The 13,736-nt window shown below is 35.4% G+C and overlaps 1 protein-coding gene across 1 annotated transcript in view; it reads right to left on the bottom strand.

Moving 5' to 3' along the window:
* Positions 1-13,736, bottom strand: part of TBC1D31 (TBC1 domain family member 31) — a 99,473-nt gene that overhangs the window by 14,528 nt on the left and 71,209 nt on the right. The window contains exons 14-18 of the mRNA XM_079144048.1: positions 12,328-12,560; positions 11,902-12,054; positions 10,787-10,922; positions 6,790-6,882; positions 372-512 (exon numbers count right to left, since the gene is read on the bottom strand). Coding sequence (XP_079000174.1) covers positions 372-512; positions 6,790-6,882; positions 10,787-10,922; positions 11,902-12,054; positions 12,328-12,560 — 756 coding nt within the window. The remainder of the gene's footprint in view (positions 1-371; positions 513-6,789; positions 6,883-10,786; positions 10,923-11,901; positions 12,055-12,327; positions 12,561-13,736) is intronic.

Genomic DNA, 13,736 nt, shown 5'->3' with positions numbered 1-13,736 from the left:
ATTCGCCACTTTACTGAATAATAGTTATTAGGATCCCGCAAATATACTCTGGAAGTGCTGGCTTCCATACCAGGCAAGGACCTCGAACACTAAGGGAGAATTTTTGAGACATAACACAACCAGATAGCATGATTTGTAAAGTTTCTATTTCCTTTGAAATAGTACTCACAAAGTGTCTGAAAGAGACTCATATATGACTATCAATGAAACAAGCACCCTGTAAATAAATATAGCACTGTGAGGCTCTAGGAACTGGGATGAACGAAGCAAAGCAATGAATTATCTCAACTTCACAAGTTTATTCTAAATTTTTTGTTAAAATGGAAGGAAAATTACCTCCGATGTGTACACTAAAATTGCCATATGTTTACCTTCTGAGTCTTTCTGCTCTGAGTTTGGTCAGTTTCTATCAGCTTGTGAAACATATGTTCTTCAAGATCCACTTTTCGCCTATAGGCATCTGCATCTTCTTGAATTTCTTTTGCAATAACTTCTTGATTTCTAGTAAGATTCTGTTAAAAAATTGTTGATTTATATAATAATGCTAAAACACAAATGGCTTTTCTTTTTATAAAATACTAATATGCACACAAATAAAAATTGTAACCATTTAATTTTCAAAGTATAAAGCAAATAGTAATGACATCAGTGAAAACCACAGGACAAAGAACTCTGAAAATTCCTTCATAAAAGTAAAAAGTGTCAGAATCAACTTCTTCAAAATTCTGGAAATTAACTGAAGGCTTATAGCAATATGTGGAGTGCTTATTCATTAAAATGTTGAACTTCATTAAGAACAGCAAGCTCTTTGTTATTTTATCTTGTGTTATTCTGATTCCCACCTGTCTCCCAAGCTCACATTAGCCTTGAAAACCAGCAGCATGGCAACCAATGGAGCAGGTAAGATGAGGCTGGAGCCCCTTCAAATCATTCCCTGAGAATCACCAACCTACCTGGGGGTTCCCTGCAAGATTCCACTCACATGCTGTCTTCACACCACCTCACTCAGAACTCACCTAGTAAGACCAGCCTGTTTCCCAGGGACATTTGTAGAAAACAATTAGATGTTGAACATCCTGGCTGTGGAGGCAGTGGATCATGGTTAGAGCACACGATAGGCCAATCAAAAAGCTTAACAGGAAAAACCAGGGACTCAGATGTCTGCAGAAGGCCTTGAAAAACTCCCATACATCCTGGGACTTTAGCAGGCCACCTGCACATGTAAGGCTATGCATGTATCCAGGCTGTGTGCTCAGACCAGAGGGAGTCTGAAGTTCGGTGCAACCAGGAAGTGAACTCTAAGCCAGGCCTGCAAACTGCCTTGCTGAGTGTTGAAGGTGTGCCTCAGTTTGCACACAGCACCTGTCAGGAGAGACCAGAGGTTCTCTGGGTCAAAACCCCTAATAAGGAAACCTGTCCAATCATTAGCTAGTCACTAAGCTGAGGAGAGACTTCAGGGGCTTCACATAGCAAGGAGAAGACATCACAGAATTAGTTCAAAAAAACCACTAAGCAAAACCAAACAAACTCTGAGGCAGGGACAATCTCATTTCCATAATTGTCACTTTATATTTAAAATACATGGTTCTTAACAACAATCATGTGATTATTTACAAAAAAAAGTCCAACTTAAGCATAATGCAAAATTAACTACACTATCTCCAAAGAAAATATAAAAAAGACCAAAAATATATGACAAGATGCTTAACATTATTAGTCATTAGAAAAATGAAATAAAAACTACAAAGATACCACCTCATACCCACTAATATTGCTATAATAAAAAAGAAAATAACAACTACAAATGAGAATAGAGAAATGTGAACTCTCTACTCTCAGGTATTTTTCTGAGAGAACTATACACATGCCCTACAAAAAGTTGACAAACAGATAAATCAAATATGGTGTACTCGTATAATGGACTATTATTTAGCCAAAAAGTACTGATTCATACTATAACATGGATGAACCTTGAAAACATGCTAAGTGAAAGAAGTCAATCACAAAAGATCACACACCGTATAATTCTACCTATGTGAAATGTCCAAAATCGGCAAATCCGAAGACAGAAAGTAGACCAGTGTTTGCAGAGGCTGGGGAATGGGGTAAATGCTAACCGGTATGGTGGTTGGGGGATGAAGGGTAACAAATGGGCTTCACAAAGATATGTTATAAAAGCAAAATAACAAAATATGTCCAAATAATCTCATTTATCACTATTAATGATATTAGAAGTTTCCTGCCTTGGGGACTGAACTCAAGGCTTTATGCACGCTAGGCAAGTGCTTTACCACTAAACTATACCCTGAGTCCTTTTTATTTTATTGTGAGACAGGGTCTCACTAAAATTTCAATTGAACTTGTAATCCTGCCACGGTCCCCTGAGAAGCTGGGATTACAAGTATAAGCCACCATGCCTAGCAGCTGTTGTTATTTGTTGACCGAGAGATTTTTTTTCCCCCTACTTTTCTAACTATTCACAGGTAGTTTAATTACCTTTATAATTACTTTAAAATAAAAATATTTAAAAATTATATGCAGAAAAGATACATGTGCATAGCTATTTACTGCCAAAAACTGTAAACCATTTCAACATCTAACAACAAAAACAAAAGGTTTGAATTAATTATAGCTCATAGATAGCCACTACAAATGACAACAATGAGGAATATGTAACTATCGGAAAAAGAATTTTATTTAGTGAAAAAGAAAAGCAGAACGTGAAATTTTAGCAACTCCATAAAAAGGTAAAATCATGTGTGTGTAAAGAGTAAGAACCAGGAGAAAAGACCAGGCATGGTGGCGCGCCCTGTAATCCCAGTGGTTGGGGAGACAAAGAGGAGGACAGCCTCAGAGACTAAGGTAGGCCCTAAGCAACTTTGTGAGACCCTGTCTCAAAATAAAAAATAAAAGGGCTGGGGATGTGGCTCAGTGGTACAGTGCCCCTGGATTCAGTCTCTAGTACCAAAAAAGAACTACAAGAAAAGAATAAAAATCTACAACAGTAAAGAGGAAGGAAGACAGGCTGGTGGTGCGAAGGAGCATACTGGGTGAAGGAAGTTGTCAATTCATTTTTTTTTTTTTAATTACAGTGTTTTTTAGGCCAAGGAGGAAGAGGGAAACTATTATCTCCACAGCATGTAGAATGTATCAGACATTGAGCAGGAAAGGGTTAACTCAGCATGTCCGAGTTATTCAAACCCTGCACATTTCAAGAAAAGACTAGCTCTTGACCAGCTCCTGCAGATAAGCTCTCAGTTCTTGGATCACTCTGCCTGCTGTCTTTGTATTACTGGGGATTTGGCCATGCCACGTGGTTTACTGGAACGTGATTTGGTGGGAGCCATGGGCCAGGCTGTATTAGCCTGACTTCTGGAGGGGCTGAAGAAAGAGTTCTAAGGTCAGCCACGGGTACTCCTTGCTTAGGTGACCCCCAGTGAAACCTGAGACAAGGCTTATGTGAGCCTCCCAGAAGGCTCTTCTCTATACAACTGTTACATATCTATGCCAGGAGAATTCAGTACTGTCTGCACAACTGCAAGGCGAAGCCAGCTGCCAGCTCTGCCTGCTCTTTCCTGGACTCCACCTACCTGCCTTTTACCTTTGTTGGTTTTACTTTGTATCCTTCTACTGCAATAAAACCTAGGTGTCAGAACTTTTCCTGAATTCTGTGAGTCCTAACCAATCAGTGAACCTGAGGATGGTCTTGGGGAGCGTGGAACATACATACACATAGTAGCTCATTTACAATTTTCATAATGATCTTTGCAAGACTGTTAGTATTCCATGGAGAAGGTTGTTACATGTGAAAGATAGAAGGACAAAAACCACTTCATTAAATTAAGGTCCTGGAAGATGAAGGGAAGGGATCTGGATCACAGTCAGAATTTACTTACTGGTCTTTATGCTCAGTTTTTTTATTTTTATATTTACAGATGTTTGCTTATTTTTATGTGGTGCAAGTATCGAACCCAGTGCCTCACACATGCTACGCAAAAGATATACTACAAAGCTATAGCCCAGCCCCTTTTATGCTTCGTTTTATTCTTTTTTTTTTTTTAAATCAGGACCAGGAGCATAGCTCAATGGTAGAGAACCTGCCCAGCACATACAAGGCTCTGGGCTCCATACCCAGTACTGCCAAAACCCAAACCAAACCAAACCAAAACCAAAACCAAAACACAAATCAAATTAGATGTATACAGAATGTTGAGCTTATATTTCCCATTGAAGTAATCATGATATTTTCTGCCTTCTGGAACAAAGTATCTTTAGAAGCCAGGCAGTGGAGCACGCCTATAATCCCAGCAACTCCGGGGGCTGAGGCAGGAAGATCGTAAATTCAAGGACAGCAACTTGGTGAGGTCCTGAGTAACTTAGTGAGATGCTGTCTCAAAACAAAAAATAAAAAGATTTGGGGATGTGGCTCAGTAGTAAAGCACCTCTGGGTTCAATGCTCAGTCACCTCCCCTGCCCAAAGTCTTTGGAAATAGACATTTAATTGACATAATGTAAGAGAGAAATTTGGCAAGTATAATGTTAATCACTAAAGTCACTTAAAAAAAAAAAAAGTGGGAGCAGCATATTTGTATCTAACAGAGGGTAAATTTTAGGATTTTTACCTACTAGTTTTAATTTAATTCTTCTCTAACCCTGAAGATTTGCTTAAATAAACATTCCCTTCAAAAGATAGTAAAACGGGATTAATAAACGTTTGTCTCCTAATCTGATACTCAGAAAGCAACTCAGCATCACTTACATGGCATTCCTGCCAAAAAGTGCATTACTATAATCTTACAATCTCAGCAACTCAGTAACAGTGTTTAAAACATCAGGAATTGCCGGGCATGGTGGTGCACACCTGTAATCCCAGAGGCTTGGGAGGCTGAGGCAGTCAAGCAAAGCCTGTCCCAGCAGAAGTGAGGCACTAACCAACTCGGTGAGACCCTGTCTCTAAATAAAATATAAAATAGGGCTGGGGATGTGGTTCAGTGGTCTAGTGCCCGAGTTCAATCCCTGGTTACCCTCCCACCCCCAAAAAGAGTGCATTACTAGAATCTTTCCATGAAGACACAATGGGAAAATACTGAGGGACGTTCTACAACATATACAGTGTATGTGCTTCAAAAACCGTTAAGTGTCATGACAAACAAAGGAAAATTCAGAAAGAGTTTAAAAGGAGTAAAGACACGAGACACCTGGAAAAATGGATCTTATATTTTTCTTTTGCTCTAACGGATGGTTTTGGGACAATCGATCAAATCTGAATAAGGGTCTTTATATATCAAGTAATATTATGTTGATTTCCTGATTTTGATAATTGTATTGCAACTATGTAAGAGGATTCCAAGTGCTTAGGGGTAAAGGAGTGTCATGTCTACAACTTACTCATAAATAGTGTAGAAAAGAAAACGTGTATGTGGGTACTGATGGAAAGAAAAAAGAAAATTTAGCAAAATATTAATATTTGAAATCTGAGAGAAAAATTTCTTTCTTTTTTTTTTTTTTTTTTTTTTTGTACCAGGAATTAAACGCAGGGGCACTTTACCACTGAGCCACATCTCCAGCCCTTTTTAACATTTTATTTAGAGACAGGGTCTTGCTGAGTTGTTTAGGGCCTCGCTAAGTTACTAAGGCTGGCTTTAAACTCACAATCCTTCTACCTTACCCTCTAGAGCCCTCTGGGATTACAGGTGTGTGGCACCACATCCAGCTCAGAGAAAAAGATCTTGAAAGTTTTAGGATTTTTCTTGCAAAATTTGTTATTCTGAAATTTCATTCCCTTACTCCTAAAGGAAAGATAGCAAAAAGTAAATTCTAGCTTAGTCCAAAATTAATTACATCTAATTTAAAATCATAGGAAATTAGCCAAACTGGAAATTCCTTGTTCAGTTATAGAAAAACTTAAAAAGTATTACAGATATAAATGGATGGTATGTTTTAAATATTAATGTTGATAACAATCTTGTGTATGTTACCTGTTATGAACCTGCAGTTAATTTCAAACTCGAAGTCTAACTTTGACTTTAAGGGGCTGAAGGAAGTAAAAACTTATGGTTTCAACACTAAACAAATGAGTAACAAAAAGTTTTTAATCAAAAAAATGTTAACACAGCTTTCCCCAGTGGTATAAAAACTGAATTGTATGTACTAAGCAGGTATTTGCTGATCTAATTCCAGAAGATTCAAATTTAAAGTACTTTACAGTTCTTGCCACGTTACCTCACAACATCCTTGAAAGGTTCAGGGTGACCATTCCTTATTCCAAATGCTCAAGGCCAGAAGTGCATCAGATTTTGGAGTTTTTTGGAGTTTGGAATACTGCATAAACTTTACTGGTTGAACATCCTTAATCTGAAAGCCTGAAATCCAAAGTGCTCCAAACTTTAAAATTTTCTGAGCATCAAGTTGGCACTTAAAATGTTTTGGCTGTCAGAGCACTTCAGATTTTGAGTTTTCGGATTAAGAATGATCAACTTGTATTGGGATAATTTCACAGTTAGTTACACAAATGTAGGAAAACTTGGTAAATTGGTGGTAAAAGATCCTGAGGCAAAGTCTGGGACTTACATCTGGTGCTTCAGACACGAGGCTAAACTGCTACAGAAACATGAATTAAAGAATTACAACAAACTGTACATTCAGACTTTCTGGCTACTTTACAATCCTGGATGACACTATACGCTACTTCAAAATGAACATTTTCAAAATGAAACCACGAATAAATATAGCTGAAAAAGGTTTTGTACAAACTCTGCTTTTCTTACATTGGAAATAACTTATTTATACCTTCTCATAAAGTCTTTTTTGTGATTCAAGTTCCAGCTGTCTCATTTCTAGGTCTTTGGCTGTGGAAGCAATTTCTTGATCTCTCATTTGTACCTATGGCCAAAAAACAAACACAATTATCAAAAATAATTCACAAAATAATTTTGAAGGAATTTAGTAATCTTATAATCTCAACAACTCAATAACAGTATTTAAAATATCAGGAATTGCTGGGCATGGTGGTGCACACCTGTAATCCCGAGGCTTGGGAGGCTGAGGCAGGAGAATCTTGAGTTCAAAGCCAGCCTCAGCAAAAGTGAGGCACTAAGCAACTCAGTGAGACCCTGTCTCTAAATAAAATATAAAATAGGGCTGGGGATGTGGCTCAGTGGTCAAGTGCCCCTGAGTTCAATCCCTGGTACCAAAAAATTTTTTTTAAAAATCAGGAACTGGTTTCAGAAACCAGAGTAACTGACAATATATTAATATTCACTGTGTAGTCTAGGACTAATCTCCAAGTTAAAGTTAAACTTAATTTAAAAAAAAAATCACAAAATTGCCATAGACTCATTTACACAGAGTGGAAGAAGAGACAGCAGTTCTTACCATACTACAGTAACCAATACTGAGTTAGAAAAACTTGAGTGAGTTAAATTTGGTGTTTATAGAAATACAGAATATGGGGCTGAGGTTGTGGCTTAGTGGTTCAGTGTTTGCCTGGCATGTATGATGCACTCGGTTCCATCTTCAGCACCACATAAAACTAAGTAAAATAAAGGTATTGTGTCTATCTATGACTTAAAAAAAAAAAAGAATTACAGAATATTTAATCTTATGAAATATAATGTTTATTTAATGTTCTTTTTGATTTATACTTTTTATAATTCAATTTGACAACTAATAACTCCAGGCTGAAATTTACTGTGAACTGTTCAACCTATGTGTGTTTTGATCAGACAAACCTAGCTAATTTAGAATTAATCATTCTTTAAAATCTGGTTTTTTGAAAGCTTTTCCTCCTATATAATCAAGAGTTCAGACTGGACACTGAGAGAATCTTAGAACTCATCTTAAATATTTGGCTGCCTAAAGCCCCAATTATTTTTAGCAGTGAGAATAAAATACACTTTATGTATTTAAAATAAAACAACAAACAAATTATAACCATTCATTTATTCAACAAACATATGATTGAATTTCCACCTTCAAATACCAAGTGTTACATACTATTGATTAAAAGCCATGCTATCAAATACCCATAACAGGAGAAGCAATAAAAATGAGAAGATAGTAGAATCTGCAAAAACACACATTCCAGGGGTAAGAGAAACAAAGGCTAGTTCACCTTAGGAGGTAACTGGGGAAGCAGCTGGTGGGAGGCTTGAGTCTATGAAGCAAGAGCAGTAGAGGAGCTGTTAGGCACAGCATATGATGCCTTTTAAGAATTTCAGCTACAGAAGCTCACTGCTTATGAATTTTCAGTGACATAACAGCTATGTGCCAGAGCAAAAACAGATCAATTTGCTGCTAACAGATGTCTGAAGTCACATATACATGTCATTTTGGACTCAAGCAGTCTTTCCTGCTGGAGTCAGAGAGGAGCGTTTTCAGTTGGGAAGGGTAAAAGCATGTTAGAACAGGCAGCTGGAAGAGCAGGGGGCTGGAAAAGCAGGTGGAGGCTGGATCATGCTGCTGAAAGGACATTAAGATACTCTGACCAAAAAAATGCCTTGCCTGGCCTCCAGAACTGGAAATAAAGATATGAAAGTTCTAAGTCTGTCCTACTTTTGGGAAAAAACTTATACTCTTTGAGAATAATGAAATATTAATTTGATCTACTAGATGAGAACATATAAAAGAATAAAAAAGTCAATTAAAAGTTAATTAGTTTTAGCTGGATGCCATGGTGCATGCCTATAATCCCAGAAGCTTGGGAGGATCACAAGGAGAATCCCGAGTTTGAAGCCAGCCTGAGCAATTTAGTGTGGCCCTAAGCAATTTAGTGAGAACATAAAAAATAAAAAGGGCAAGGGATATGGCTAAGTGGTTAAGCAACCTGGGTTCAATCTCTGGTTTTGAAAAAAAAAAAATTAATCAGCTTTAAACAAAACAAAAAGTATTATGCTCTAAAAAGCAGAAAATAGATTTCTAATACAGATGAATTAAAAATACTTTCAAAGACTTAAAATATTTAGTATTTTATAAAATCTATGTCTGAAACTCCCTAAATTAAATTCAGTGTAATCCTAATAAAAATTTCAATAGGATGTGTGGAGGTGAGGATTCAGAGAGTGATAAAATTCTCAGTCTGTTTGGAGTGCTAAACATCTGCAAATACTGAAGAAACTCTGAAAAGGAAGACTGATGAGTGGTAACCAGGTTTCGGTAGTAGAATATCACAAATATTACACATTGAAACAGCATGGTACTGGCTTAGGAACAGACAGAGCAAGAGAGAAGATCAAGTATAGGAGGGATTTTAATATGTACTACCCACTGGCAAATGACGACTAACATTTGACAGTTCTGGGACAAGGGATGCGCCTTTTGCAAAGAAGAAAGCTTACTACCTAACTCATTCCTTACACTCAATTTTCAGACACACTAGGAGTTGGCAAACTTTCTGTGAAGGGCCAGACAGTAAATCCTTTAGGCTTCGTGGACCATTAATTAGGTGTCTGTCACAACTACTGGCCTCTGCCATTATAGTACAAATGCATCCACAGACAATATGCAAACAAATGTGACTAGTCCAAATTGTGGTGTGTTGTTATGTGTAAAATGAATATTGGATTTCAAAGCCTTAGTTAAAAAGAAAAGATAAAAAAAAAAAGTCCACTAAAAATGTTTTTATACCAATTAAATACTGAAGTGTTGATTTGCAAATACACTGAGTTGAATAATTAAAATAATGAAAATTAATTTCATTTTTTTCTTACTAGAAATACAACCCTAGAAAACTTAATATGGTACGTGGCTTACAACATATTTCTATTGTATAATGATGCCCCAAAGGACACAGAGGCCCAGTAAATACATAAATAAATAAAAGACAAATTGATAGAAAAGAAAGGACAAATGATATGAAGATGCAATTTATAGTTCTTTTACAAATGGAAGATAAATAAAGAGATACTCAACCTTAATGACAAAAAAAGGCAAATTAATATAAACTACTTGTCACCTATTAGGCTGGCAAATATTAAGACTGATGTACTCCAAAACAAACTCCTCCAGGGCATGGAAATTTCAAACTTAAGATTAAAATAGCGTAAGCTGCTTTTATGTGTAAAATGTACAATGTAGCACAGTTTTGTAAAATAAACATTGCAAATAACTTAAATGCCCCATAGCAAAGGATTAAAGAAACTATGGTATATTCATCAAAGAAATAGTAAGCAATCACAAAAACAGAAAAAGATACTCATATAGCCACAGGAAAAGATATTCAATATATATCATTTTTAAAGGCATGGTATAAAAACAAGTTGTAGGGAAAATAATCCCATTTTAATTTTTTTATATAAATATAGAAAAATATACATGCAATTACTTCTCATGTATAGAAACAGATCCAAAAAGCTGTGCAATCAATTTATTTTTAAACAGTTTATCTCTGAAGATGAAAAGATGAAGCAGGGAAAAGGTCCATTTTTAACTCTATATTTTATATCAGAAATTCTATATTGATGATGCATAAATATTTACATTAAAAAGGAATCTTTCCCCAATTTACAATTAACTTAATGATTAACTGATACTGACACATTTTTACTTTTGGAGAAACAGTCGCAAGGACACTAGTTGATTTGACTAATTCTCCTGACATTTCTAAAATATTTAGTCATTAATGAAATATAACAGAGAATAAGAATAGATGAGGGTTAAAGTAAATAAAATTAAAGGGGCCAGTCAGAATTCTTTATGGCTTACAGGAGTGTGATTTAATTTGAAGGTGTACACTACATTTAAGTGAGACTGAAAGGGTTATGAAGTGTGAGTACTAAGACTAACAAACCTTTCTCTCAATTTCATCATCCAGTCTTCGCAGTTCCATTTCCCGTTGATCTTGCTGAAGCTTCAGAAAACGCCTTCGAGCAGCATCTTGTAAGTGTAATTCCTTTATCTTCAGCTCTCTTCTCACAGCAGCTAGTCTTAAATACAAAATACATCAAAAGGATCATTTCCTAATATAGACTTAATTTTTCACAATAATAACAAGCTGCTACTTATTTTGATGCCCCCGGCCCATTTAACTGGTGCCACTGTAACATAGCTGTGTTTCTAACATGTAAGTGAAGGACGCCCAGCTACACAAGTCCACATGTCTGCGTGGAGAGGACAAGCAGCCCACACACCATGGGCTATCCTTCTCATACTCATGTTGCTAACAGGTCTGACAGTCAGATCATTCCAACATAAGCTGACAACCTTTATATGAAGGAAAAATGCCAAAAATCCTTCAGTGTTACCAAACATGAGCTATGCTTATTCTTTTAGAATTTTAATAGAATGCTAATAGTTCAGTTCTGTAATTCCTTTTAACCTAGAATTTTATTTCATAAAGTTTTACCCCCCCAAAAAAATCAATAAACACAGAAATGAGTTTCCAAATAGGTTTAGTCTAAATGCTTATCCCATAATTGTTATTAAATATTTTTACCTTGTTAACGAACTTCTGAAAAAGCATTTATTACTTCTTCCCCTTTTCTCTAGCACATTAGATGCATAATATAATTGAAACTACTATATGTTTCAATTGTCAGGTCACATACTTATGTTTAAAACATAATTTAAAAAATTACACTCCACCAAATGTGATTTACCTAGCATTCTATTACAAAGCATTTCTGCCTACTGTAATGTTTCTAGGTAATGTCCTTCAAGGTACATTAGATTTCACAGTAATTCTGAATAATCATGCAAAGTTATATCATATTCAACATAGCTTTAGAATTATATTTTATTATATACCAATTTTTTGAAAAGTGGTATATATTCTTTTTATTAACTTACATAGTTGCTTAATGGATATTAAGCTGGTAATTGCATATAGCATTGCTCCTATATGAGAAATGGAAGAAGTTATTCAACTAACTCACGTGGCTCAGATTTTTTTCAGAGGTAACGTACCTCTGTCTTTGCTGCAGCATCTTTTCTTCCTCTTGCAAGAGCATTTCTCTTCTTGTTTCTTCAGCTTTACGAAGCAGTTCTTGTTTCTGGTACCAGGCTTCATCTTTGATTCTTTGCTGGTCTACTTCAGCATGCATATCTTCAACTGTCTGCCTGAAGTAGACAATATTTATTATTATGAAAATTCAAATAAGAAAGTTTAGTAATTTGGTCCAAAGACAATCAAAACCCAAATGTATACTTGACTAATATGCAGTAACTGACTACTTCCAGATTAACAATTCAGTATCTTTAAAGATATCTCCAACTTCAAACTTTGATTTTGAAAAAATACTTAACAATTTAATAGAGTTTTCATTAAAAACTTTCTGGTTTACAATTATAGTGGATTTCATTTCTATCAAAGGACAAGTATTTCATGATTACCTCTCTCTCAAGTAATCCAATTCATCATTCCTTATTCTTTCTCGTTCCTGTGTCTGATAGTCCACAATAAACTTTGGATATTGATTAAATATTGGATATTGTCCTTTTGTCAGTGCAACAAAAACATTCAGCATACTGTCTGGGTGAATGTTAGCAGGCGTGGTCTCCATGAGATGATAAACTTCTCTAATCACAACATTTATATCCAAGTTATTCCGATGGTGAAAAAAATACTGTAAGAAAACTTGATGTTTAAATCAAGATTAACCTAACAAAGCAATTGTGAGGCAGAATTAAAACCAAGAGCTCAGAAATATAAATGTGAATTTAGACCTTTTATTTGTAAATTCACTGAAGGTTTTCTTAATCCAAGTTTTAAAATAAGGATTCAGTTTTGTATTTTCAAAATGTAATAAGAGGGCTGGGACTTAGTTCAGTGGTAGAACACTTGCCTAGCACATGTGAAACCCTGGGTTTGATCCTCAGTACCATATTAATAAAATAAAAATAAAAGTACCGGGCATGGTGGCGCACACCTGTAACCCCGGTGGCTTGGGAGGCTGAGGCAGGAGAATCTCAAGTTCAAAGCCAGTTTCAGCAACAGGGAGGCACTAAGCAACTCAGTGAGACCCTGTAACTAAATAAAATACAAAATTGGGCTGGGGATATGGCTGAGTGGTTGAGTGCCCGAGTACAATCCCAGTTTAAAAAAAAAAAGAGTTTTGCTTAAAAAAAAAAAAAAAAAAAAAGTAATAAGATGCCATAACTATATTATGAAATTTTGAAATCAGTTTACATTTTAACTGACAATGAAGGCTTCCATTATAGTCGAAAAAGAATGCTTCAACAACAACAACAAAAAAAAAAAAACAAAAAAGAATGCTTCAACAATGAGACCATTTCCACTGCTTAGATTTTTAGAGATTCAATCCAAAATCCAAAATAAATAAATGAGAAAATAAATTAGCTGTATAGTTTAAAGAAATCTGAAATAGTTTTCCTTTATCCTATTCTAGCAGATCCAAATTCTATAATATATATGTATGGTCTATGTAACCAAAAAGTAAAAGTAAATTTTAATTTGATAGGAATCACAAAATGAGTTACATATACATACAAAAACCCAAACTAATTCATCCAATCCACCAAAAGAGAATCTTTTTAAAACTACCTCCATTCCAGACAATACCCACATTCAAATTTTTTTTATCAATTTCTTATTGACAACAACTAAATGGTGTTAACAGCATTTTTATCATGTGGTAGATTCCATCTATTCACTATATTTTTCTAAGTTGTCCTATATGTAAGAACATTTTTGATGTTGAATGTCATCTGTGCTATTAAGTTTACTATTAAAATATATTAAACTATTAAAAAAAAAAAAAACCACCTACTCCTAATGCTTT

Source organism: Sciurus vulgaris, assembly GCF_902686455.1.
Source record: "Sciurus vulgaris genome assembly, chromosome: 1".
In the NCBI taxonomy this organism is placed as follows: Eukaryota; Metazoa; Chordata; class Mammalia; order Rodentia; family Sciuridae; genus Sciurus; species Sciurus vulgaris.
Note: the sequence above shows the minus strand (reverse complement) of the source record. Positions and strands in the feature narration are given on the sequence as shown.